A 26,960-nucleotide genomic window follows, 5' to 3' on the forward strand; every position below is an offset into this window, starting at 1 on the left:
CTCTCAGATCCCCCGGCTATCAGCTCCCCCCTACTCCTGCCCCACATGCTGTCTGTTTGGGGGGCCAGAGGAGGACGGGAGCTAGAGAGAGATGGAGCAGGGGGTGGAGGGGGGACAGGGAGAAATGGGGGGGAGAGGGGAAACGAAGGGGATGAAGGGGGACAGGGAAGGAGGGAGACGGGGAAATGGAGGTGGAGGGGGGCAGGGGGTGGGGGAAATAGAGGGGATGGAGGGGAAGAGGGAGGGAAGATGAGGCAGGAAGGCCACAGAGCTGCTTAGGGGCGGGCTAGGGGCCAGACACCGAGCTGGGGCGGGGGGCAGCAGCGGGGAGCTGGAGGCTCAGGCCGAAAAACGGTCGCGGCCCCTTTAATTGCCCGGCCGCTGCTCTCCAGCTCCCAGCCGGCCCCAGCCAGCTGCCGGGAGGCGCCGGTAGGGGGCGAGCGCGGCCCGAGCGGCGTGTCCCGAGCGGGCTTCCGTCGGGCTCTGAACCGGGCCCGGGAAAAGCAGGGGCCGGTGCCTGGTAACGCCGGAGGGGCCGGCGCGGGGGCTGCGGCCTCCCCCGGGGTCTGGGTGGAGGAGGAGGAATGGGGGTGACGGGGGCGCCCTGCTCCAGCGCGGCCTCCCCTCCCCCCGGGGGCCTCCGGGGGCACGTGACTCTCTGCTGGGGCGGGGCACGGCACGGCGGGGGGGAGCCGGGGGTGAAAGGGGCCCCTGGCCCGGCGGGGGGGCCCCTGGGGGCACGTGTTCCCCAGACTTTGGCTCTGGGCCCCGTGCGTGGGGGGCCCCCTGGGGGATGGGCTCCCCCGGGCCTGCGGTGGGAAGGGGACCCTGGGGCCCGGCGGGGGGGGAAAGCCGGGGGTGAAAGGGGCGGGCTGGGGGCCCCTGGCTCTGCCCTGGCCCGGCCGGGGGGAGGCGAATGGGCCCCCTTGGGGCACGTGTTCCCCTGACTTTGGCTCTGGGCCCTGTGCCGGGTGGGCTCCCCTGGGGGATGGGCTCCCCCGGGCCTGCGGTGGGAAGGGGACTCTCGGGCAGGGCGGAGGGGACGGGCTTGAATGGGACCCCGGCCGCACTTCCCGTCTCTGACCCGGCCCTGCCTTCTCCCCAGGACCCGCAGCAGGATGTGCTCCCTGGCGCTGTTCCCGCCCCCGCCTGCCCCCGGAGATGTCACCCTGTACGAATTTAACAACGCGCTGGTCTCCGGCCACATCTACGAGAAGCTCCCGCTCGCTTTCCAAGACCAGGCGAGTGCTGCCCTCCCGGAGGGGCCAGCTGGGGTCTCCTCCTTTCCCAGGGCCGCCTCAAGCACATGTTCCACCAGCTGCTTCTTGGAGACTCTGTCCCTCTGGAGTGGGCCTGCTCTCCCCAGAGGCAGGTGAACCAGAAGGAGATCAGTGGACTGAACCCATCTGCTGCTGCAGACCAATGAACGGCCTGGCCTCTTTCACCAGAAGGGCTTGTCGCTGTTTTCTGGTGGAGCAGGACTGTAACCTGGCAGAGCTTTGGAGCGCCATGGACGAGCTGGGGTGTCAGTAGATTGGAACAGCAGGGAGCACTTGCCACACTAGCCAAGGGAAGGGGAGCAGCCTGGGGAAGTGCTCCTTATTCACGCTGTGGAGGGATGGGGCTTGCCCCTCTGCTTGTATTTGTGCTTTCTTCCAGGCCCCCCTTACTTTAACCCCTGAGCAGGAGACATTGTTGTCCCTGAAGGATTTTAATGCATGGAAGAGGGAACTGCCAATCTTAAACCCTCAGAATCAGTGGTCCCCAACCTTTTCTCAGACGAAGGACTGTGGCAGTGGTCGAGCATCTGCCAAAATGCTGCTGAAATTCGATGGCAACACCTCTCGGTGACGCCGCTTGTCAGCGGCAAGAGGCGTTGCTCCCAAAATGCCGCCGAAATTCAGCAGCATTTCGGGGGGTGCTTGACCGCCGGCCAGGACGCGGGCATATTTAGATGCCCCCACGGGCGCCATGGCTCAGAACCGTATTGTGTCACCATTTCCTTGTACTCACCCATCCATCTTTTTGTGTCCACCTTTGTCTCTTTCATTATACTTAGATTTAAAGCTTTTTGGGACAGGGACTGTCTCTTTGTTCTGTGTTCACAAGTTATCTATCAGAGCGGGGTTCTTGTCCCTAAGTGCGGGTCCTCAGCTGGCTTTCTTCATTCTTGAAGATGGAGACTTTGGCTTCTAGCAGTTTCCATCTAGCACCCAATCCACACATGGGGGGTGGGGGGCACCCACCAAAACTTCAAAACCTTTTTAAATTAATCAACATTTTGACAATATGTAGCAGCCGCTTTGCCTCCTGGCCCAGTTTCTTTCTGTTTCCTTTCCTATGTGACCTTCTCCTTTTCAGTATCAGAGGGGTCGCCGTGTTAGTCTGGATCTGTAAAAGCAGCAAAGAATCCTGTGGCACCTTATAGACTAACAGACATTTTGGAGCATGAGCTTTCGTGGGTGAATACCCACTTCATCAGATGCATGTCATGCTCTAAAACGTCTGTTAGTCTGTAAGGTGCCACAGGATTCTTCGCTGCTTTTTCTCCTTTTCAGGAATCCTAGTCAGTTGCCTCCCAACTGCTTATTTCCTCACCTGTAGCTATAATTATGGTTTCTGCTTAGCTGGCAATGGAAGCTGGTTTCTGATGAACGAGTTGTGATCAACTAGCACTCATATTCTTAATATGTTCTAGCATATTGCTTACGTCAAGTTAAGAATATATCCTTTAGCTCAGGTTGCTCATTACTTAGAGGATCAGCACCACCTTTTTTTATCTGTGTTTGTATAGCGCTGAACCCACTGAGGTCTTGGTAAATGACTGGGGTTCCAATACAAGTAAGATTCAACCTCTTCTCTTCTTCCTCAGATATAGGTGCATTTAGAATATCTGTCAGGTGCCACTCTGCCAGTCCTGGAGACTGGCTCATTGTTTATGCACAGACCAAATACAATCGGGCACAACATGGCAAGCGTTCCCTATATGCCACCCCTGCCAGTGTGCCTCGGCCCTGATCTGGTCATTGAACCAGCCTCTTATTTCTTTGCTGAGGTTACCCACAAGAGGGGTCACTTGGCTGGTGGTTTTTGTGATTATAAATATTTACTCTTTTGTATAATGGCCACAGTGTGCCAGATGCCTTGCAGACCTGTGAGAAGGCATGTTTCCTGGAGCTTACAGACCCTTGAACTGCACTGACATCTGCCAGCGTGTTACATGCAACTTGCCCAATGATTGGAGAGTGGTAGCAGCTTTCAGATGCTCTTTGGAAATGCTGGCTTGGAAGCGATTGGTTCTGTGTCCTGTTCCCAAACCCCTCAGCCTTTGGTCCTCAGATCAAGCAATTTCACTAGGGTCTGTTTGATTGACTGTTGGTTTTTATACTTGCAGTTGGCTGATCTGCCTGTCTTAACCATCCCCAAGGAAACTCTGAAAGCTCACAGCCGGCTGGAGCATAGCACAAAACCCGCCTTCATCCACCACCAGGAGACCCTCTGGAAGAGATGTCTCAATGCCTGGTGAGCGAATGTGTGCATGCTCTGAACAGAAAGCAAAGAGGCAGCTGTCACTTACTAAGATTGCAAGCTTTTGGGGGCAGGAACCATCTCTTTAAGTGTTTGTCTAGTGCTTAGCACAGCGAGTCCCTGATCTTTGACTGGGTCCCACAGGCACTACCGTAACACAAATTATAATAATTAAAAATCCGGGGTTGGTGTGTTGGGGACTGAGGGGTGACTGTTCCTCAGATTTCCCTGATTGTGCTGGCTGCCGTTCAGAATTAAAATTATGTCTGATTTCATTTCCCTATGCTGGCCTTTTGTAGCAAAACCCATGCTGCAATTCTCCTTTCATCTCTTGTTTGCAATCAGTGGAAGAAAAGCCTGTGCTGTCCTAAGGGCAGGTACAGTGCTGCTTCAGATGGGAACGGGTTCTGAACCCTAGGCTTTTCTGCAGTTTCCAAGGGTGGGCGCATGTTGCTTGGAAACTGCGAAATGAGGTTGGTTTTTCTTTTCTTCTTGTCCTGAGGTTAACAGGCAGGTCTGTGCAGCTGGAAAGCAGGTCATAAGCAAGTCAGGTAGCAGGTTTGCCTGGTTTAAACTGACAATTTCCAATAGTTGGGAGGCAAAGGGGTTGGGGGAGGGGTGATTGGATATTGGACCAGGTTGGTGGGAGAGAACCAGCAGTTGAAAGGAGGAAGACAGAGTTGGTGACTCTTGCTGAGGGAGGAGTTGCAGTAAGGTTGAAGCAGAGCGAACAAGGTTGGGTCACAGGGAAATTGCAAGCAGCTCTGAAAACAACTTGAGGCCCTGTTTAGAGTCAGGCTCCTGGATACTGTGTTCAGTTTGTTCATGCCAGAACGTCTTGCTTACCTTACCTTGCTACGGAGAGGGTATCTCAGTAGGGATGGGCTGTTTCTATAACGTATGTTACAGTAGTAGCTGAGTGCCTCACAGTTTTTAAGGGATTTATCTCATTTTTTTTCACTCTACTCCTCCAAGTGAGGCCGGGCAGTGCTGTTATCCCCATTCCACAGATGGGGAACTGAGGCACGGAGAGACTAAATAATTTGCCCACAGCCACATGGGAAGTATATGGTGTAGCATGGAATTGAGCCTGAATCTCCCATGCTAGCAACCTACTTTGCTGGGGGGAAGGGCTACTCCCCACCCCTGCTGTCCAGCTTAAACCTGTAGCCTTGTGATATGTAGGAGACTCATAGAGTTTTCTGTCCACAGGCGCGATGTGGGAATGTGTGGGGTGCTTAACGAGATAGCAAATGCGGAGGAGGCAGGTGAGTCTGACTGTGGCATAAGAGAGCGGCCCTGACTACGTGTTGTGAAGGAGTTAGGTAGCTGTCTCCTAAATCTTTTCATGCCTTGAACTCTCCATTCGCTTTAGTCCCTGTCTCCTGGGACTCTGACGCTTCCTCCTCTCTCATCCTCTGGCCCCCTTTCTTGTCCCTCACCTCCCTGTGGCTCCTCTCTCTGTTACGTGAGTTAGTGAGGAAGGGGTTCTAGCGCTGAGCGGGTCAGCTGGAGTTTGGGGGGAAAAGAAGTGGGGACAGGGTTGACTTCTTCTGAAACAGCTGAAGCTTGAAGCTGCCACTCCGTCCTTTCCTCTCTGTCAGTGCCTCGAGTCACTGTAGGACATACAGGGAGCTGCTGCTGCCACAGCAACAAAAGCTTAAAGCAAAACCTACCTGCTCACTTACAGAGGGGAAATAAAACCCAACTGGTATCATCCACTGCACAGAACCTGAAATAACAACCCGACCCATAACGAGAGCGCAGCAGGAGACTTGTACAGACACATCCTGTCTGATGCTGTCTCTGGGGGGTGCTGTTGGATCGTGCCAGCTCAGTGCTACTCCCAGGGACACTAGGCTAATGATGTGTGTTTACGGTTGTGCTTAAAATCACATTTTCTGAGTTACATGCCGAGCCTATAAACTACAGGTGACATGTTGCTTTCAAGTGAACATCCACAGCCCTAGAACACCATAGTGTCTCCCACCCTGAAGGATCCCAGATAAGCTCTATGTAGGAATTGCTCCCCTGGAATAGCTGAGTAAATGACCTAGAGATTGCCTTGCTGGTTAGTCCAGTGGTGGGCCTGGTTCTGTATCTTGTTCCCAACAGTGGCCAGGACCAGATGCTTCAGACAGAGGTGCAAGAAATCCTCTATGGGATACCTTGCCCCCCAGGGAAAGTTTCTTCCTGACTCCTGTTAGGTAGAAGTTGGCTTAATCTCTGAAGCAGGAGGGTTTAGATCCCTGTCAAAACAACTGGGCTTTGGTGGTGCTGTTTTCAGTCCTTACTGTTGTAACTCTGGCGGTTATTTGTAGAAACATCTAATCCGTCTTTGAATCTTGCCAGCTCTCCACCTCAGAGACATATTGTGGCAGAGAGTTCCACATGCTTTCCCCCCGACACACAGTTAGCATCTCCTTTCTGATTCCGAGTGTCAGTTTTAAATTTGCCGTCTTTCACTTTTGTTAAATCAATAAATCCCTCTCTGTGCACCTCACTCTCCACAATTCCCTTCTGATTTCAGCGAACTCATAGCACTTCACTGGGGTTTCCTGTGCTGTCCGTTGCCAAAGTTTGGCCTGTACCCCCTGACTGCTGGGTGCTACCTTTCACCCCAAGGTGTTTGTATTCCTGTGGCACTTTGGGATCCTTTGGGCAAGGCCAGAGCTACAGAAATAGATGGGATTATTTATTAAATCCGATAATGGTCTATGAGATGCAGACAATTCATGTGACAGTCCTTAAATTTCTGGGTTAACTAGTCTGCATCCTCCTTCAGTCCTGGCTTGGAAAATCATGATTCCAGAAGGATTGACAACCCTCTTCTCTTTTCCTTCCCATTCTTACATCCCCCTCTTTCTTCCTAGATCTCCAGTGGATGAAAACAGGATCACGCTGGGCTTTGGCTCTGTGCCACTGGGTCTCCTCTCTCCACGGCTCCCTGTTTCCTCATTTGTCTGTGAGTGCTGTGAAGAATGAATCTGTCCCTAACCATTACTGAGGCCTGGACTGCACTAGGAAATTACCTTGGTATAACTATGTTGCTCAGGGGTGTGAAAAATCCACCCCCCTGAGCGATGCAGTTAAACTGACCTAACCCGCGGTGTAGACCCTGTCAACTGAGCTACCTCCTCTTGGGAAGATGGCGTACCTGTGCAGACAGGAGAACCTCCCGTTGGTGTAGGTAGTGTAGTAACTGAAGCAGCTGCGTTGCTGCAGCGTTTTAAGTGTAGACAAGTCCTGAGTGTAATGGCAATGCTGGCAGATGTGTTGCAAATCTTGTGACGGTAGCTGTTTGTGCACTGCATGGGGGTGGAGGGTCTGTATGTTTCCCTGACCCTACAGCTCAATCTCTAACAGGGTGTAACGTTGGACCAGCTGGGCAGGAATATAAATGTTGTTCACCCTCTTGTATTGCAGTTAAACTAGGTGGCCTCATGTCCATTTGTGGGCTGGGTCCATCTCATTGCCTTCCAGCAGCATGAGAGGTACAATACAGGCATCAAGGAAGCTGTCTTCTTGCCCAAATTAAAAATGATGCTTTGAACTTGCAGCACTTTTCACCTCAGAGGGCTTTACTTAGGTGGGTTGGTATCATTATAGATGGGGTGGAGGGGGAAACTGAAGCAGAGAGAGGGCAAGTAGCTGTTGCCTATGAAGCTTAGTGAGTCAGCGGGAATAAGAACCCAGGTTGCCTGATTCTCAGCCCAGTCCACTAGGCCACAGCTGCCTCGCGGATCCCCTCAACACACACAAAACTCAGAAGTCCCCAGTCTCTGAATTCATTGCAAGGGGCGAATGATCATAACTGATCAAAGACCAATCAGTGCAGACATCCTACCACTCTAAGGGTGGCAAATACCTCAGGCAGAATCAGTCTGGTAACTGGCGTTTTGGCCTACAAAGAGCGTCACGTCCCAGTTCACATGTCCAAATTCAGCACTGACGACAAACGTGGGGCAGCCTCAGAGTAATTAAACTAGCAGGATCTGCAAGTTGAGAAGCAGAGTGATGCAGTGAACAGAGTACTGGACTGGGACTTGGCGAGCAGGGTTCTGTTCCTGGCTCTGACTCACCTGCTTGGCCAAGTCACCAACCCACCCCATGCCTCTGTCCCGTCCCCCCCCCTTTGTCTATTTAGATTGCAAGTTATTTAGGGTATCTGCATAATGGAACACCAAATTCAGCTGACTACTGTAATAAAATAATTAATAGTAAGCTGCCATTTAAAACTCAAGACAGTTAAAAATCTCCTTTGTTTATAGTGGCTTGGATTTCCACAAGGACCTAATGGAGTTAGGCACTCAACCTTGTTGAAAATCAGTGGATGCCCCTCTGCAAATCCGAGCTATGATGTATTGCTCTAATGCTGGCTTGGTTGGGCGCTCGGGATCTGCCTACACTGCGCTCAGGAGGTGTGACTGCAGCAAATGTAGTGTGCTTAACTAGTTCAAAACTAGCCTGAGTAACAATAGCAGTGATGCTGCAGCAGCAGGTGTGAGCCCCATGTCCAACTGTTGTTTGTCTGTGCGCTGCTGTCATACCTCCCAATTGCAGTGTAGACACAATCTCTGAATGTCCTTTCTGTCTGGAGAAGGAGAGCAACAGGGTACTGAAAAGCAAGGGTTAAATATGGCAGAATATTCCAGAGGAACGGTTGAGGGTGTGTATGAAGTGGGTGAAATGTGAAAACCACTTAACTGATAACAGTAACTCCAGTCAGCTTCTTGTGGCTCTGATACCCACTCCACAGGCAGCTGCTGCCTTCTCTATGTGATTTGCCAGATCTGCCACTGATGTGTTACTTCTTTTTCCATCTGTCCTTAAGCTGTGCAGTGAAGACATGATTGCGGAGTTCTCCCAGGCGGTGGACTGGTAAGTTCTGCACGCTGAGGCTCTGCAATGTGTGCATACCTAGCTCTGTGAGGAAGGACAGTGCTAATATCGATGGGGAAATGAGGAACAGGGAGACTGTCATCTGCCCACGCTCATGTGGCAGAGCAAGGAACTGAACCCAGGTTTTCCGAGTCCTAGGCTAGCACCCATCCTTCCTCCCTAATGCATATGTACAGCACTACTGAAATCCAGCTACCTCTGGGGTGAGACTGAGGGGGTTGCACATTGAACTGCGTAACAGTAGGGGAGTAGTGAGACCTTTTTTTGCTAGGGACCATAGCGCCCCTTAGGCCTGGTCCACACTAAGCAGTTAAACCGATTTTAACAGCGTTAAATGGATTTAACGCTGTACCCATCCACACTACAATGCACTTTATATCGATTTAAAGGGCTCTTTAAATCAATTTCTGTACTCCTCAACGAAAGGAGTAACGCTAAAATCGATATTAACATATCGATTTAGGGTTAGTGTGGCCACAAATCGAAGTTATTGTTGTTATTATTATTGGTTAGCTACCCACAGTGCAACGCTCCGGAAATTGATGCTACCCTTGGACCATGGACGCACACCGCCGAATTAATGTGCCTAGTGTGGCCGCGTGCAATCGATTTTATAATATCTGTTTTATAAAACTGGTTTAAGTTAATTCGAAATTACCTTGTAGTGTAGATGTAGCCATAGACAAACTGAATTCTCAAAGGTTACTCCTCTTGGTAAGGATGAAAGTTTGAGGAGACCTTGCTGGGGTTTGAACCTGATTCTTCGTCTTTTCTAATCCATCCCTTACTGTCTTTACTATCGGGCAATCCTGTTTTGCATCTCAGCCTTTCAGATCCTTGTGGCTGTGTAACGCAGCGTGATCCCTTCTCTCTTGCTCATTGTTTTTCCAGGGCTGGCTGCTCCATCCGGGCTTTTGCCTGGCACCCTCACACCAGCAAGTTTGCGGTGGCCCTTTTGGACGACTCCATCCGAGTTCACAACACAAACAGGTGAGGAGTGTCAGGTTGCTCGTGCTGCCACTGGCAGAGTAAAGACCTACTGGGGCGGCAAAGCTTGTGTGATAGCGAGGGCTCATGCAGTGAGATACGGACACCTGCACTGCTGCTACAAAAACCTCTATGTATCCCCATTCTTGGGGTCTGGAAGCCTGAGCCACAAGCTACTGGAAATGGCACTCAGAGGCTGCCTGAGCAGTGCTTTGCTGGCCGAGCTTGGGAAAGGGAGGTGCAGCCTCAGTTGTCTCCAGTCCTTCCCTCCTGCCGTGCCTTGCAGGGACAGGAATCTGGAGTGGTGTCTGAGTCTGCCTTTGTCAGATATCTTTTGGCAGGGTCACACTCAGAGCCCACGGGACCATGAGGCAAGGCTCTGAGCCTTCCTGCTGCAGGTGGCCCTGTGCACAAAGGCTGCAGCCCCAGAGGCTCTGTGCAGGGTCCAGATAGGCTATTGTCTGCTCCTGAACCCTTGATTCAGGGTTCTAAGCTGACTCTCGTGCTCTTGCCAGTGCACACGAAGACTGAGGTTGGTTTCAAGTTTATTGTGGGCTCCATGGAAGCTGCAAACCGCTGTCCTCAGCGAGAGGGGAGTCTGCGTCCTGTGTTGTGGACCTCTGTAGCAGCGCAGTTGTTGTCAGACCCTTCTCTAGTTCAGCAGGTCAGGTTCCTAGAATTATGCTGTCGGCGCGAGGCCGTTCTGCTGTGAAGCCTGGTAGGACCTTGGTGGCTGCAGCCAGTGTCTTTGTTCTGAGCATGAGGCTAAGGAGATTGCCAAGGAAGTTCCCTTCTTCCCCCTCAGGTGCCTTCAGGCCTCCAGGCTCCTTACACAGCCTACAGAGCCCTTATGTTCTGCCCGAACTCACAGGGAGAGAGGGCAGTGCCCTGGGGTAGTTCCTCAGCACCAAGTGTTCAAGGTAGCTCCAGTGAAGGCAGCACTTCAGCTCTGGGTTTCTTGGCACCAAATGCCACCGTTCCAAATGCTTCTCCAGTATGTCCCAAAGACTCTGCATCCCCTCCTCCCCTCTGATTCCCTGAGGTAGCCAGTCCTTCCATCACACGCACGTCTTCAGCTCTTGGCAGGTTCTTTGTGTTCCCAGAATTTCTCACTCTGTAGCAGAAGTTCTTTTTGGACGTTTAGTAAAATCTCCGGATCCTGCAGCTAGCCAGTTTTCTCTCCGTTTTCCCCCCTCTGTTGATCCAGGCCATCCCATCGGAAGGAGAACAGCATTTGCTGTGCATAGTGAGGAAAGGTGGAATGACACTGCAGCTGGGTGTTGTCCGCTGTCAGCAAGGCCTGGCCCTTGAGTGTTAGTGACAAGAGCCAGAGTGTCAGATAAGTGGCTGAGCAGAAAACTTCCCAGCTTGGAGTTGAGACCAGTCCTGTTACTGAGGATGCCCCATGGGGGTCCTTCTCCCAGCTCCTCATACAAACCTTTCGTCTGAGCACCTGTACAAGGGGCGTGTTGGGGTCAAGCACTGACCCCATGTTCCCTGGAGAGAGGTATGTTCCCGCAGTCTCTTGAAGCCAGCATAGCTCCTCTGGCACGAAGGCCTTCAGACCAAGGCCCAGAATTGCTAATAGCGCACCTATCGCCTTGCCAAACTAAGCAGCAGCTGTCAGTAAGGGCTGATCCATTCGAGTTCAGGTTAACACTGACGAAATCCCTAATTCCCTATTCACGTCACTAGGTGGCTGGGCTAAGCAGTAGGAGAGCAGTGCCTGTCTCATGTGCAGTCTGGAATTTGTCCCTCTTCCCATGTGATGGCTCAGCAGGAAAAGCCTGATCAGACTGTCTCCCGCTGGCCTGCGAGAGGCGTAGTTAGGGGAGGTCTCTCACTTTTCCCCCTTGGGCATCCATTGAATTTCGTCTCTCCTGCAGGTCTCCCCACTCTCCAAGTGGGTCCCAGCTGGCAAGTAAAGGCATCCTTAAAAGAAGACTCTCCCAGCTCATTCTGAAATGCTGCCGGCTTTCCCCTTCACAGGCTGCATCCCCCGGCTGGACTTTCATGCCAGCAAGTGCCAAATCACACCCATTAACAGCTGGGACTAGGCTGCAGGCAGCACCGGGCATGTCCCCTGAACAATCTAGGTGCGCTGCCATCTTTCTGTCCTCTTGAGTCTCTGAACATTGCAGCTCTGCCACCCTGGGTTGTGATCTTGTCAGGTTCCCCCAGGCTTAGCAGTGTCAAGGCCTGGTCATTACTTCAGGGGACTCCTCCAAAGAAAACCCAACATCTTGCTGGAAGTGGGATTGGCGATTCAGTAAACCCACACTGCACTCAATCAGTTGTGACCTAGTGTGGTGCTAGGGGGCACTGTTTTTTCAGCTTAGGTATAAAACTGAGCTCCTGGGGATCTGTGAATTGGCCGCAGGTAGTTAAACTTTTCCCAAGAATCAGTGTGTTCTGATCAAATTCAGCTGTGTCCTGCCTGCTTTAAATCCCCCTGGTATTCTGTACCTCCTGCACCGAGCTGGTGTGCAGTGCTATGACACAGCTGCTGCGTTCCTCCCACCCAGAGGGGGCCATATTTCAGTGGCATGTGTACGGGCTTTGGGATCATTTCTTTCTCTTTGGTTATACCCATTACCGCAATACCTGAGTGCCTCATAATCTACAACGTGTTTACTTTCAGAACCCTCCTGTGAGGCAGGGCAGGGCTATTATACCTAGTGACGGGGCAAAGAGACTAAGTGTCTTGCCCGAGATCCCACAGGAAGCCTGTGTCAGAACAGAGATTCGAACCTGTGTCTCTAGAGTCCAGGCTGGTGCCCTAACCGCTAGGACATCCTTCCTCTCCATTTAGGACAAAAGGTGCTAAAGAAATAGAAGATTGCGTAAGGTCTCATAGAACTATGCTGTATGCACATCCCAGGCAGAGTATCTGGAGCTGATGACTAGGCAGAGGCAGATACCAGAGGTGCCGGTTACCTTGCTGCTGCTGTGAATGCTGCCTTTGTTTCTCCTGTCACACCCCTCTCTCCTCTCTTGCAGTGCTACGATCCCCATCCTGAAACATCGTTTGCAGAGGAATGTGGCCTCGATGGCGTGGAAGCCACTCTCTGCATCCATCCTCGCCGTAGCATGCCAGAGCTGTGTCTTGCTTTGGCACTTGGATCCTACTTCCCTTTCCACCAGGTAACCAGCCACCTGGAGACATGGTCGTGCCCCAGTGGTCGCTCCCATGTTGCCAGCATCTCTCTGCCGGCAAGGAGGCTGCCTCTAAAGCCTGGGCCAGAATCCCATGTGTCTAGCATAGTTCTAGCACACCCGTCACCTGGGCGAGCAGAGCAGCATGCTGTCATTAAGAGCCCAGTTCAGTGGTGTTTGGATCAAAGCCGCCTACCCTGACGCAGACAGATGTGGCTACATGTCCCCTAGAAATTAGCAGTTGCTTCCAGCCTCCCTGGAACATGTCATAGCAGTTTGGACCCTACTAGCAAGGTCTCTCTCTCCTCTCTTTCAGGCCTTCGTCTGGCTGCGCCCAGGTGCTCGCCTACCCCGGTCACAGTCCCGTCACCAGCCTGGCATGGGCCCCCAGTGGAGAGATGCTGCTCTCGGCCTCGCCTGTTGATACTGCCATGCTTGTGAGTAAGGAGTGCCCTCCTACGTTTCTCTCTGCCTGTGTCCGCCTGTCGTGCGGGGAGTCTCTACTACTCAGTGCTGGATGGAACAGCAAGACCCACCGAACTCTCAATCATATGCCCTAGGAGATGGGTGTGACTGTTTCCAAGGGTTTCCACTAGTAACTGGCACTAATAAATGTGTGTCTAGTTCAGGGATGACCAATCTGCGGCTCTTCAGAAGTTAATATGTGGCTCCTTGCATAGGGGCTGACTTTGGGGCTAGAGCTACAGGTGCCAACTTTCCACTGCTCAGCCCCAGGGGTTGCCCCCACTTTACCCCTTCTCCCCCCATCCCCTGAACCTGCTGCATCCTTGCTCCTCCCCCCCTCCATCCCAGAGCCTCCTGTACACTGAAACAGCACAGGGAAGGAGGGGGAGGTGCTGATTGGCAAGGCTGCTGGCGGGCAGGAGGTGCTGGGGTGGGGGCTGATGATGTATTACTGTGGCTCTTTGGCAATGTACGTTGGTAAATTCTGGCTTCTTCTCAGGCTCAGGTTGGCCACCCCTGCTCTAGCTGATCATCCCCAAGGTTTGAACCTGCAATGTCTGGATCTAAAAGAATGGGTTTCTACTGCCTGGCCTACAAATCCAACTCCGCTAAGTAGGAGGCAGTAGTGGGCTCACATCTCTGCGGCCTGGCCACTAGAGAGGAACAAGGATCTATATACTAATGTCACATGAGCATTATTTCCTCGACCAGTGGTGCTCAAGGTAGCCTCATACTGCTGGTGTGCTGTAGAGGACTGGAAGGAACCTCCTGGGTCCCCACTCCCATCTCCTGCCATCACAGGCAATGCTTTGCCAGAGATCTGTTGAAAACCTGCTGGCAACATCGCTGCCTTTTAGCTTCCAGCTGCCAAACTCCATTAAAACAGCTAAAAATACGTTAAATTGGGTCCTGACCTTACTCTTCCATGTAGTTGCCACAAGGAGGCCGTGTGATGGAGAACGGGATGGAAGGGGGCCTCTGCACTCACGCCCGGGAGACAGTCTCCGTATTAAGATGGGGACCGGGCTTTGAGAATCTGAACTCCCCCGCTCTAGACTGGCCTTGGTTTATAGAGACCCTGAGATGGGAGTCCAAGATTGCACAGATGGTGATAGCGTTGCTGCAGGCCTAGGTTCGATTCCACCCAGCTCAGTTTTGTGGCAGTCAGCCACCTCTATTCAGCAACCTCGCACTGCAGCAGCAGGAGGCTGCAGGTCAGGAATGAGCTTGATCAGCAAGTTTTTCTAGGGCCCAGGTCAGGAATGAGGGGCAGTGGCAGTGCTGCTGCAAGGCATGGGGGGCAGGGAACCTGATGAGAATAGCAGGACAGTGGGTCGGGGTAAGGGTCATTGGCAGCATTTTGTGTGGGAGGTGCTTAGGATTTGAATAGCAAAGGGGCTATGGGTCAGGATTGAGGTGCGTTGGGCAAAGAGTGTGTGCCTGGCCCAAGCTAACCCCGTCTGTGAGTAATATCTGGACACCCTGATAAAATTCTAGGGCCAAAACCTCTTGGCCTGGGGGCAGCCTGTCTGCTGCTGTGAAGAAGCCCCAGGTTCAATTTCTAGATTCTGCGGCTTGCTTCCTGGGCCAGCAGGACCTGGGTGGTTTGGAGGCAGTGTGCTTGAGCTTAGGGATGAGACGAGCTGTGTGCCTATGATCCTGTGCCACCAAAGTTCATTCCTGATGCTCAAATCCACTGTGTGCGATTCACAACTTCCAGAGAGGTTGTAGAGAGCTGCAGTCTCTGACATGACCAGAGGGACTAAAATACTGCTCTGACCAGGGGGAAACCATTCCCTCCTTGATGTGCTGCAAGGCTGAGGCCTCTACTGGCACTGTGACGGCTTAATATTGAAAAGCGTGGCCAGTGTCTGTCATGCTCTTCCTGGCTTAGCAAGAGCCTGCCTGGAAGATAGCGAGCAGAGGTGCACAGATCCTTTCCAATTCCCGGCTGTTTATGGGTTGGAGGGAGACAGACTTGCTTTTCCAGTATGCTACCCTCATCCCCCCTTCTCTCCTTCTCCAGGTGTGGGATGTGTCCACGGAAAACTGTGTCCCGCTGCAGTGGTTTGGAGGGGGTGGAGTCACTTACCTTGCTTGGTCACCTGATGGCAGCAAGGTGCTAGCAGCCACACCCTCAGCAGTGTTCAGGTGAGGATGAGGCGTGCTGGGACCCGTGAGAGCATGATCTAGTGGTTAGAGCATGGGATTGGGAGTCAGTACTCATGGGTTCTGTTCCCACCTTTGGACTGGGGCAAGTCACATTCGTGTCTGCACCTTGATCTGTAAAATGGAGAGGATGTTATGGACCCATCTTAGGGGGGGTTGTCAGTCTTCATCTGTAAAGTGCCTTGAGACGTGGGGGTGAAAGATAACAGAAGTTCTTCACTCTTCTGCTGCAGGCAGGTGGCATCTGGGTGACAGCATCTCCAAGCCCTCCATCACTGCAGGTTTTCTGGCTTCAGAGTCCCATGGCTTTGCTGTATCTGTCTGTCCCTCCCCAACTAGTAATGTCTTCCCCTCGCCTAGCTCCTGCCAACCAAGGGGCTCCGAAATTCTCTAACTTTAGCAAAGCCCAACACTCCTCAAGGAAGCAGCTGTTCTGTGGCTTAGTTAGTCAAAGGCAGAATCCAGGAGTTAGCACACCCCAAATGCCGGTTGTCTGCCTGCTGATGGCAGTTGTTTGGTCCCTCTCAGAGAAACAGAACTGGATTAAGCTTCAAAGAATCCTGTGGCACCTTATAGACTAACAGACGTTTTGGAGCATGAGCTTTCGTGGGTGAATAAGCTTGTCTCTCAATGATCTTGGGTCTAACGCAAGAATTGAAATGAAGATGCTGGAAATACAGTGAGTCTGCACTTTCATTCACCCCAATCTTTGGTCTCTTCCAGGGTTTGGGAAGCTCAAATGTGGACGTGTGAGAGGTGGCCCACCATCAAGGGGCGCTGCCAGGTATGTGGGGTGGAGGGTTGTTCCTGATTCCGCGCTAATGAAGGGGAAAGCCCTGAGTGGATTGCTCTTGTAAAGGTTAAAGGACAAACAGCTGAACTGTGAGGTCCTTCCCCACCCTCACTGCCCTGCTACGTACCAGGTACACAGGAGCAGATGCAGTGAGTTCCCCTGCCTTGACCATCACCCTCTTGTGGAGTGAGACTAGCTCTCTGCTTTGTTCTCCAGCTGGGCTGAGCCCTTTCTGAAGCAAAACTGGGAATTTGATCCAAATTGGGGTAGTGGTTTTTTTGTGCGGACTCTCATCCTCTAGGGTAAGAACAGATAAGACCCATCAACCTCCAGCCCCCTGCCTCACAGGCAACCCCTTGCCAGAGGTCTGTGGAGAGCCTGCTGGGGACATGGCTGCCTCTCCTTGTTTCCAGCTCTGAAGCTCCATTAAGCCAGCTAAAAATGCATTCACTGCAGGGATCGCCCAGAGGATTCAGGGGCCCTGGGGCAAAGCTGGGGAGCTGTGGCGCTTGTACTCAGCCAGTGGCGGTCTGGGTCTTTGGCAGCATTTCAGTGGCGGGGGGCCCTTCAGTTGCTCTGTGTCTTCGGCAGCACTGAAGGGCCCCCCGCCACTGAAATGCTGCCGAAAACCCGGACTGCTGCCGGGCCAGGGCTCACGGGGCTCCTGTGGGGTCTGGGCAAATTGCCCCACTTGCCCCCCCTCCTCTGAGCGGCCCTGATTCACAGAAAAAACCTTGAGCTGGATTACAGCGTCATAAGACCAGTGCTTCATCCCCAGTACCCCAGACTTTACCTCTATCATATTATGGAGTCGTCCCTTGTTCCTGTGTTGGGGTGGAGAAACTTTTCCTTACGTGAGGGTCAAACGAAGGCCTCGATCTGTGCTCATTAAATACCCCAGTTCTGATCCAAAGCACCCTGAGATATCAGCCCCAGGGTCCTGGCTGAATTCCACTCTCCCTACCTAAACTCCCCCTGCAGTGCTAGGTGGCTGCTGGATTTTCCTTCCTTCCCCTGTCCTAAACTGTTGGGTTACAGCAGAGCTGTTCAGCAGCTGCTGAGTTAAATACAGAGGTGGCTGTGTTACAGTGGTGGGCAAATGATGCCATATGGGTTGAGCACTTAAAAGCTGAGTTAGCCACATGATTTCCGTGACTGTTAAGGGAAGCTGGGTGGCTAGCTCCCTAGTTAGCTCTGAGGATAAAAGGTGTCCTGTTGTTGTTGCAAGTCATTCTCGTGGTCTGGTTTTAAACGCATGCCTTTCCTTCCCACAGACAGGATGCTGGAGCCCGGACGGCAGCCGATTGCTCTTTACGGTCCTGGGGGAGTCGGTCATTTACTCCTTGTCCTTCTCTGAGTACAGCGGTGAGTGTGTTACACTTTCCAAGAGGAGAGAGCTGATTCCACCAAATTGTTGTCTGATTCCTATAGCCACACTGGGCTCCTGGATACTTTCTAACCAGAGCTTTGCCTTCCTCCTGTGTGCTCTTGTTAATCTCCTGCTGGTCTGGTGAGTGCATCCTGGGTGCTGACTGTGAAACACACCAGCCAAAATAGGGCAACCAAAGCCAGTGTTTGGGCTAATCTTTCATGGTGTTTCCTCTCCGCCTCCTTAATGCAGCCCATTGTGCCATAACATCCTGTAGTGCTACGTGTCCGAGGCACACTCCAGTAGGGGGACAGAACTCTTTGTGAATTTCACAATGCTTGTAGCTCTGAGTTATTGGTCATTAGCCCAGTGGGGGCAGATTTTCAGAGGTACAAAGGGGAGTTAAGTGTCCAACTGCTATGGACTTTCAAAGGGAATTGGGCACCTAATTCCTCTCTGAAACTGTGAAAATCTCCCCTTTGTAGTCTAAACCACAATGCAGCTGCTTCTGGGGTGGAGCAAGGATTTTTTTCAACAGTGCACAGCAACATATGCAGTGGCTTAGGGCAGGAAACAGAGAAGAATCCTGCATCCAAGCCAAAGTGCAGGGGCAATTTAGGGAGGCTGAATGGAATGACCCGTCATGGGATTTGGTCAGGACATGGGGGCCGACACAGCAGCAACGCTGATTCCACTGATCCATGTTGTTCCACACGGCTTGGCAACTTCAGCTACTAGCTGAATGGCAGAATTCACCTGTCTTGGTCTCTTCCATTCCAGGCGAGATGCAAGGGCAAGTAGGAGGATCAAAAACGGCTTCTATTGTGGCAGACCTGTCAGAGACCACCTTTGAAACACTGTATGGGGAGGAGAGGTGAGCGAAGGGCAGCTGGCCCTGCTACAGGGCTGCGGTGAGCAGAGCAAGTGCGGGGGGACGGTGCCGCAGATTCAAACCATGAATGGAAGATGCAGGTGCCGAAGCCTTAAAATAGCCCCTCTTACTCGTGATACTTAGAGCTGTGGGGGGGCGTGTATGGGGCATCACTCGGTGCTTGCACGACATGATTCTCTCCCAATCTCTCTTGTGGGTGATTTCAATGGTAGCTCGATATCATTGGCCAGAACCTGGTGTAAAACAGGCAGGCCCTTTTCTCTCTCTTCCCAGGTTCTTATCTCTTCACCCATGATCTCAGTCACGGCCCACAGCAATCCTAGGTGACTGCAATTCTGGGTAATCCCTGAGGTGGGACATGGTTGCATGTAGCAGACGAATTAAGCTGAGTTTAGGTGACGTGTGTCACTTGTGACTTCATCCAAAGGGGTCCCAAGCTAAGGCTAAGGGTGGAAGACTGGTGTGTATCCCAGTTATGCTACTCTGTCCCCATAGGACAGAAATTCTGTGATGCAAAAGGCAGCTTGGAACAGAGCTCGCTTGGTAAGGAAACTGTGTGTAGGGTGTGGGCTTCTTCCAAGCCCATCTAGCGAGCGAGGCGGCACGCAGGGTTCCTGGCAGCTGAGCCTAGCTCACATTGAAGCTGCTCTCTCATGCCCAGTGTGTCGGTTTCAGGATCGGAGGGGAAGTGCACTCCATGGTCTGGGACCCCAGCGGCGAGAGGCTTGCGGCTCTCGTCAGAGGTAAAACCTTAAGCCCTTCAACCCCCTCGCCCCCAAGTGGGATTTTCATAAGCAACCTGGGCTTGTGTAACTTGGTTCCCCCACCCCATGTGAGGTTAACCAGAGAGTGGGAGCTGCATCATGCAGAAGGAGAAGGGAGGTGCAGCTAGCTCCAGCTGAGAGAAGAGGGAGGTCTCTTCTCACTCCAGAACTGATTCTTGCCTGAATAGCCTCTTCCCCGTCTGCGTTAAATGGCTGTTTCTGCCCCCCAAGTCCCCTACTCGCAGGCCAGGAATAGGGTGGGCTTCACCCTGCCACTGGGTCTCAGCCTTCACCTCCTTCAGATGAGCCTGTAAATTCTTAGGAGCAGGGACCTGCGTGGTCATACAACGCTCAGATGGGGCCCTGGTTCTTATCTGCTATAACAATAACCAGAGGGGTAACTGGGGAATGTTTTGTTGCTGCCATTAGACCTACAGCCTAGAGGCCATTCCCAACCCTAATCTCATGCAGAGAAGTCGTGTGTGCTGCATAGGAAGTTTAGTCGAAGAGGAGTAGCTACAAAACCAGGGCCAGTCAGGCTGCATGGTAAAGTGACAAGCCATGACTGGTGCCCTGTGCTATGCCACCACCCCCCTCAGCTTACTACAGTGGCCCAGGAATGAGAGCAGGTGTGTCCTGCATGCATCCAAGCATATAAAATTGCATGCTTGAGAGACTTAAAATAATCTGCATTTTAAAGCAGCAAGCGGGAGGCTGCTAGGATTCTCTTCAAAGGCTGGTTGTAAATGAGCCACCTTTGTTATCAGAGAGCAGGAACCCAATGGGATATCTCTGTACCAGCCCCCTCAGAGAGCTCCTGCATCTCCAAAGTGGGCTGTCAGGAATATGGACAAACTGTGCTGTTATTCCTGCCCAGGGCGAAAGGCTGGCCTGGCAGGGGAGTTTCCCCGCACCTTGGCCTGAGGGCACTTTTCCTCCCTTCAAATGCCCCTTTATACCACTTGAGCAGTGTCAAGTGGCCTTAGCCATGAGAATGAGCATCAGCAACCTTCTGTCTTAAAAACGCTTCTTTCCTAGTGAAAGACCCCACAAAGGACAGGGAAATTGTCTGTCCAAGGGAAGCTGCCTCCCCCAGCTTGCTGTGTAAAGCCACCAATAAACTAGGAAGAACACACACACTTCCCCCCCCACCCCCCAATTGTTCAGTTGTAGGTGTCTTAGGGTGGGATTTTCAAAAGTGGAATGAGAGGAGGGTGCAGTGGTTAGAGCCCCACCCTGGGACTGAGGGAACCCAGGTTCAATTCCCTGCTCTGAGGACTCCCTTGGGGAACCTAGCGTGTCGTGGTTCCCCCTCTGTCCAGTGGGGATAATGTCTCGTGGCAGGGAGCAGGAATAAATAGATAAAGACTGTATCTGAATACCCCCACAATGGTAATGAGGGCCAGATAAGTACCATAGAGTCCCCTCCCCCCCCACCATAGCATCTGAGCACCCCCACAATTTTTACTGTATTTACCCTCACAACACCCCTGTGAAGAAGGGCATGCCCATTATTCCCATCTTATGGGCAGGGAACTGAGGCACAGAGACCAAGTCACTTGGCTGAAGTAACCCAGAAAGCATGTGGCAGAGCAGGGCTTAAACCTGGGTCTCCCAAGTCCTAGGCTAGAACCACTCTTGCCTTTCTTTGATTCAGCACCTAGTGCAAAGTACAAGACCCACTGGCTTTTATCACTTAAGTGTGGTTGAAAACCCACCCTGCGCATTGCCACTGGTCAATAACATTCTGATGAAAGTGAGGCTTTCTGGCTCTGATCCAGGGCAGAGAAAGGGGGTCTGGTTAGCGTCCAGGCCACAGGGATAATGGTACAGGTGAAGTGAAGCTCATTAATGAAGAATGACCCCAGATTCCTGCTGGGACCTGCTGACAAATAGCCATTTCCTGGGCACCACTTATGTCTGAAAACTGGCCAACGTCTTGTTCACTTGCTTTTTTCCTCTTTGCAGGGAATCCCGAAAGCCCTGAAAGCAGGACGATCATTGCTGTGTTTCGTACCCGCAATAGCCCCGTGTTCGAACTCCTGCCATGGTGCGTACTGGTGGCTTAAGGAGTAGCCCTCAATGCCATAGGATTAAAGGCAGAAGAGGGACTATTCTGATCAGTTAGTCTGACCTCCTGCAGAACACAAGCCAGAGAATTTCGCCCAGTAACTCCTACATCAAGCCCAGAGTGCGGTCACGTCCTTTACAAAGATGCATCCAAGCTTGGCGTCATACTGGAGAGGGTGCTGGGTTCTTGGTGCTATTTCCTCTGAATTGGCACTGAGCTACCACCCAGAGGTGGTGCTAGTGTGGACTGTGTCCCCATGGGGTGCTGTCTTTCAAGTGAGTCATAAAACAGGGATCCTGACTGGCTGGTCCTTAAAGATCCATGCTGCTGGGGTGAGATCAGGGAGTGGCCTCTGGTATCCTGGTTGAATTCGAGCTTGTGCCTTGTGGTGCTGAGCACCCTCCGTTGGCACTAATCACTCAGGACACATTGGAGGATCAAGCCCTAAATTTCCCTCATTGAATGTTGCATTCTGTGGTTCCTGCCCTAAACTCTCAAGGAAATGTTAATGTGCTGTGTTGTGCCCCAGAAGTAACTGCATCTCAGATGGAGCAATCCCTGCCATCCTGGTCCTTTTTTCCTGCGGGCAGGGTGGCCCAAATGTTCCTTCTCCCTCTCTGTTTGCTCCCCACCCCAGAGGTGGCTGCACGTTGCTGGTGTGGTATGAATAGTTGGTGAAGCGCTCTGATGGCAGTGTAACCGTGCCTCCTGCAGTGTGAAGGGGTGGGGAAGGGATCTCAGGTCCTGTTGCTCGCAGCCCATCATGGAAGGAGTGAGTGAGATCAATTGGTCATGAAGTCACTGTGTCTCCTCTCTCTCTTCCCTAGTGGCTTCTTGCAGGGGGAGCCAGGGGCAGAGCCGCAGTTGATCACTTTCCATCCCTGCTTTAAGAAAGGTGCCCTCTTGACTGTGGTGAGTGCAGCCTTGTTTTTTGGGATCTCCTCGAGGGGGTCCCAGCTGAGACACTCTGAAGCTGGAGGCTTTCTAAACACAGTCCTCCTCCCCCCAGCCACCCACCCTTACAGGCCCTCCACGACAGAGGAGCAGGAAAGATCTCCCCAAACCACACGGCTTCAGCAGAGGGGATGGCTCTGCGGCTGCTGGGAATGGGGCTTGAGGGTGCCCATTACCATAACCCTGGATCTGTTAGCATTGAAATGGGGGGAGGCGTCATTACCAGCCCCCATGAGGGCCTCAGGGGCCTTGAGATCTGCTGGCACTGAGAGTGGGAGGTGCTGTTATCCTGACACAACCCCACACGCTCGGTGTCCCTAGACCTCGAGCTGCCAGAAGCTGGGACTGGACGACGGGATATATCCCTTAAATCGCCCTGTTCTTTTGTTCCCTCGGAAGCACCTGGCACTGGCCACTGTCGGAAGACAGGACACTGGACTAGATGGGCCTGTGGTCTGACCCAGCCTGGCCGTTCTTAACTCGGGTTCTGTTGGCACTGGGACGTGGGTCTAATTTTCAGCAGAACAGGGATCTAGTTGGTGGGATTTGAGGTGTGTGGCAGAAGTCCTGTACTCATGTTTCTCTCTCTCTCTCTCTCTCTCTCTCTCGCCACCCCCGCGCTCCTGGATCCCCCCTCAGTGCTGGTCTACAGGGAAGATCAGCCACATCCCGTTTTACTTCATCAGCGCCCAGGTCCCCTGCTTTAGCCCCAGCCACAGTCCCGTTGTGGCCCTGAGCGGCAGCAGCGCCAGCGTGCGGGAGCAGCCCTTGTTTTCGGAGCTGTGAAGAGCGGAGCGGGGGACCCTTGGGCCGGGCTCCATTTAAACCCTGCTGGGCTCATGCTACCTGTGCTGTTTAAGGAGTTCCTTTTCGTCCCGCTGCTGGGTAACCATGGTGCTCACGCCCTCTAATGGTTACTCCACCCCAACACATCCATTGGGATCAGCTATTGGGGCAGCATATGCTGGGCACTGATGGATTGTATCATTTGTCAAGAGAGCCCCGAGTCTGGTAGGGGAGCAGTTTTTTGTTTGCAGTATAAGGAGCCAGCCCAGGGCGCGAGGCCCTGCTTTGTAAAGCGCTTGGTGCTGTCCGGATTAAAGATCACACTTCCATTCTGGCTCCCGTTCTCGTGCACCTCCCAGTGTGACCTGAATGGCACTTGCTCTGCATCCACAGCAGCACAAGCGCTGCACTCTGGTGTTTGCACTGGGGTGGCTCAGAGCCCCAGAGCTATTTAATCCCAGGAGCTGCTCCGGGCAGGTTTCCACGTGCCTTTCATCTGCAGCCACCTGGCCTCAGCACTGCACTTGGTCACAAACGGGGCAAGTGTTTACAGCTTGAGTCTGTTCTGCTGCGTGGGTGCAGGCATGACAACTGAGCAAGGGGTCAGACCTGCTTGGAGCTAGGGGGCCTGTTCCTATTAGGCACTGCTGGAGGGCTTTACAAACAAGTGACATCTCTGCACCAGGTCAGTATTCTCCCTGTTGGGCTAAACGAAGCATAGAGTGTGGCTCTCCAGCCCCTCTAGTTTCTGGATTACATAGGGGCGTCCGTCACAGCCTGAGCGCACTTGGGTCTTTCTGTACAGCCAGTGAAGGCTTCCAGTTTGGCATCTAAAAGATCCTGGGTTAAATCCCTCACACTGACAATTCTCCCATAGGTGTCCTGTTACTTAGAGGTGGGCAAGTGTTGGTGTGGAACCTGAGAGTCCTCCGCCTGTGACATGACTTCCTTTCTGTATGTTGGATTTGGATGCCCTGTTCTTGTTAATGGGAATCTGCTAGGCAGCTCTGAAACATCTCAGTCCATTGTACGTAACAGAGCTCCATGAGATCAGAGAGAATTCTCAGCCCCCAAGCCAGAGTCTCGCATGTCCAGGGCTAGTTCATAGGGGGAGAGAGAGGTGGTGTGGAGAGAGAATTCTGAAATTAAACGAATTAAAGTTTGGTTAAAAAAATGACATATTTGCTTTATAATTCGTGGCTAGCAGGGAGAAGGCCACAACCAGCAAGTAGAAGAAAGCTGTGAGAATAATTAGTATTACTTGTAGTGTGGGAAGGATGTGTGGTTCCAAAAGTAACTAATGTAATAGAGCTGCCGTAACGAGACAAAAACTGTCTTAAAAGAAACCAGTGCAAACCTTCCCACGCTCTGCTGGTAGACAAGGAGGGGAGAGGCGCTAACAAGGGAAGACATTGGAGGGAGGAAAGTACCAAGGATAAATTGCTTCAGCCTCCATTTTTGCTAAAGCTAGTAAGTTAGCTGAAGGGTATAAAGAGGGTATGAAGGTTCTTTGTCAGACCCAGCCTGATCACGCTGAAGCACACCAGGGTGAGATGGTTTTCCCTCGGTCTGGCCCATTTGTAAGTATCCTAATCACATGCTTCTGAATACTTTGTTCCTGTATTGAGAGTCGGATTGCTTGTTTTTTGACTGTTGAGCATGTTTAGAACCATTGTATAAAATACCATTTGGCCTTTGGAATTAATAAAGGAATTTATGGTTGAATTACTGTCTCGTGGCCTCCTGTACTAATTTCAAATATTAATAATTCCAATATGGTAGTTCATTTATTTCTATTGCTGTGGTGCCCCGGAGGCTCAGTCAGAGACAGGGCCGGCGCTACCATTTAGGCGGCCTAGGCAATCGCCTAGGGCGCCAGAATAATTGGTGGGCGGCATTTTGCCGGAAGGGCGGCAGGCAGCTCCGGTGGAGCTGCCGCAGTGGTGCCTGCGGAGGGTCTGCTGGTCCATAGCTCCGGTGGAGCTGCTGCAGTCCTGCCTGCAGATGGTCGGCTGCTCACGCGGCTCCGGTGGACCTCCTGCAGGCACGACTGCGGCAGCTCAACCGGAGCCATGGAGCACTGGACCCTCCGCAGGCACCACTGCGGCAGCTCCACCGGAGCCACGGGACCAGCGTGTGGGGCGGCGAAATTGTCATCCGCCTAGGGCGCTCAAACCCCTATCGCTGGTCCTGGTCAGAGACTGATACCCCACAGTGCAAGCTGCTGTACTACCAGAACAAAAAGTCAGTCCCTGCCCCAAAGAGCTTCCAGTGATGCAGGAGAAACAGGAAAGTGACTGGAGTTTTAATTTGAGTGGAGAGCAAGGCAAAAAGTGACCAAGAGTCGTAAAGCATGAAAACCCTTCAATGGCCCCATTACTATGTTATCTGAGCACCTCACAATCTTCATGACTTTATCCTCAGGCAGCCCTGTAGGCAAGTTATCCCCACTGTATGGGCAAGGAACAGCTCCCCTAAGGGGCTCGGGCATGCCGACACCTCCCTTTTAGGCACCTTGCCATCCGGTGGAGTTCGTTGCGCTGTATTAGCCACCCAGGCATGATGAGAGTTAGGCCTGGTCTACATTGGGGGGCGAGGGGAGGGGGTCGATGTAAGATACGCAACTTCAGCTACGGGAATAGCATAGCTGAAGTCAACGTATCTTATTTTGACTTGCCTCCCATCCTCACGGTGCGGGATCGACGGACGCGGCTCCCCCATCGACTCTGCTACCACCACTCGCCCTGGTGGAGTTCCGGAGTTGACCGCAGCACCTTCGGGGATTGACTGCTGCCCACTGATCCGGCGGGTAGTCTGGACGTACCCTTAGGCATGGCAGAGAAGCCACCTAGGCTAGCCAATAGGAAATGCTGGGGGGATGAATCTCTCCATCTCTTTTGTTGAGCCTGTTCCATTTTGTATAAACAATTAGTCACTACCCGGACTTGAAGCTGGGTCTTCTGCATCCCAGGTGAGCTCCTGATCCAGCAGGCTGTTGGGTGCTCTGGGGGACTTTCTTAATCTCTCCTGTTTGAAGCTGCTCCACTTTGTATAAATAGTTCAACAGTCCTTGACGCGGGTTCAGGCCTCCGCTGCTCCTTCATGCCAAGGCAAATGCCCTTAACACCAAGCTACAGAGTCACTCTCGCTTGCTGTGTGTGGCCCAATGAATATTTAATACAAAGTTGAACAGCTTCAACATGGGAGCTTCCCCGTTCCAGACTCCCCCAGGGCACATCCCTACCAGTTGGAAGACCTGGGTTCTAATCCTTGCTTCAAATTGTGGCGATTTGAATACAGGCCTCTGACCTCGCAGGTGAGTGCCCTAACCTCTGGGAGGGCCCACCCCAAGCTATCTTTTGTGGAGGTTAGGCAGGGCTATCGCTGGCCGCCCAGATGCCAGCTCATGGCAAGGTACCCATGTCTCATGAACACTGACAAACACTTCACGGGACTCAAGCTGGCTTACCTGTGTGTTAGCGTTCTTAAAGCAGGTATTCAAGTTCCAAGTGTTTAGACTGGATTGAATGCTTGTGAGTTGCTGCCTGCATTAATCTCGCTTACAGCATCTGTATCCCATATTGTAAGATAATATTCAAGCATTTGTATTGTGAGCCTCTGTGACAGTGTAAATCACTGGACAAGAGAGCAACATTAACTCATGCAGATGTTTTCAACCTTTTTTCATTTGCGGACCCCTAAAAAAATGTCTAATAGAGATGTGGACCCCTTTGGAAATCTTAGACGAAGTCTGTGGACCACAGGTTGAAAACCACTGAACTAATGTAAACTGCTGATCTCCAACAGAAGCTGTTACTTCCTGGCCAGCGGGGAAGGCCCCGTCAACCCTAGACAGACTATTGTGGAACATTAAAAAGGACAAAAGACTTTGTTGTTCTGCTTTTCCCTCCAGTGAAATGAGTCATGCAAGTGGATTCCTCCCATCAGCTGAGTTCACAACTCAAGAGTACAGGGGTTTTAATTCCCTCCCCCTGTAACAAGAAGGAAGTGTATCTATGCTGCTTGGGCTCGGGGGTGGGGGGGGGGAAGGTTTTCTAGGCATAGGGAAGCGATCCCTGGTGTTTGGCCTGGGTTAGCCCTAAAGGACATATAGAGTTTGCTGA

At 52.3% G+C, this 26,960-nt stretch overlaps 1 protein-coding gene across 4 annotated transcripts; it reads left to right on the top strand.

The window, feature by feature from the left end:
- The first annotated feature begins 443 nt into the window (after positions 1-443).
- AAAS (aladin WD repeat nucleoporin) lies at positions 444-24,561 on the top strand. 4 transcript variants are annotated; one of them, XM_030554469.1, is made up of 18 exons: positions 444-520; positions 1,106-1,241; positions 3,395-3,522; positions 4,741-4,796; positions 6,402-6,493; positions 8,363-8,409; positions 9,322-9,420; positions 11,304-11,513; positions 12,418-12,561; positions 12,890-13,010; positions 15,065-15,189; positions 15,931-15,991; positions 17,275-17,365; positions 18,150-18,243; positions 18,937-19,004; positions 20,994-21,075; positions 21,924-22,008; positions 22,690-24,561. In XM_030554469.1, the coding sequence occupies exons 2-18, from the start codon at positions 1,119-1,121 to the stop codon at positions 22,834-22,836; spliced, it is 1,773 nt and encodes a 590-aa protein (XP_030410329.1). In that variant the 5' UTR covers positions 444-520; positions 1,106-1,118; the 3' UTR covers positions 22,837-24,561. The 4 variants fall into 4 exon arrangements, with proteins under 4 accessions (XP_030410329.1, XP_030410330.1, XP_030410328.1 ...); XM_030554468.1 differs by lacking the exon at positions 444-520 and adding an exon at positions 611-646; XM_030554470.1 differs by lacking the exons at positions 444-520; positions 21,924-22,008 and adding an exon at positions 609-646.
- Positions 24,562-26,960: the final 2,399 nt, after the last annotated feature.

The sequence above is a fragment of the Gopherus evgoodei genome, chromosome 3 (assembly GCF_007399415.2).
Source record: "Gopherus evgoodei ecotype Sinaloan lineage chromosome 3, rGopEvg1_v1.p, whole genome shotgun sequence".
Taxonomy (NCBI): domain Eukaryota; kingdom Metazoa; phylum Chordata; order Testudines; family Testudinidae; genus Gopherus; species Gopherus evgoodei.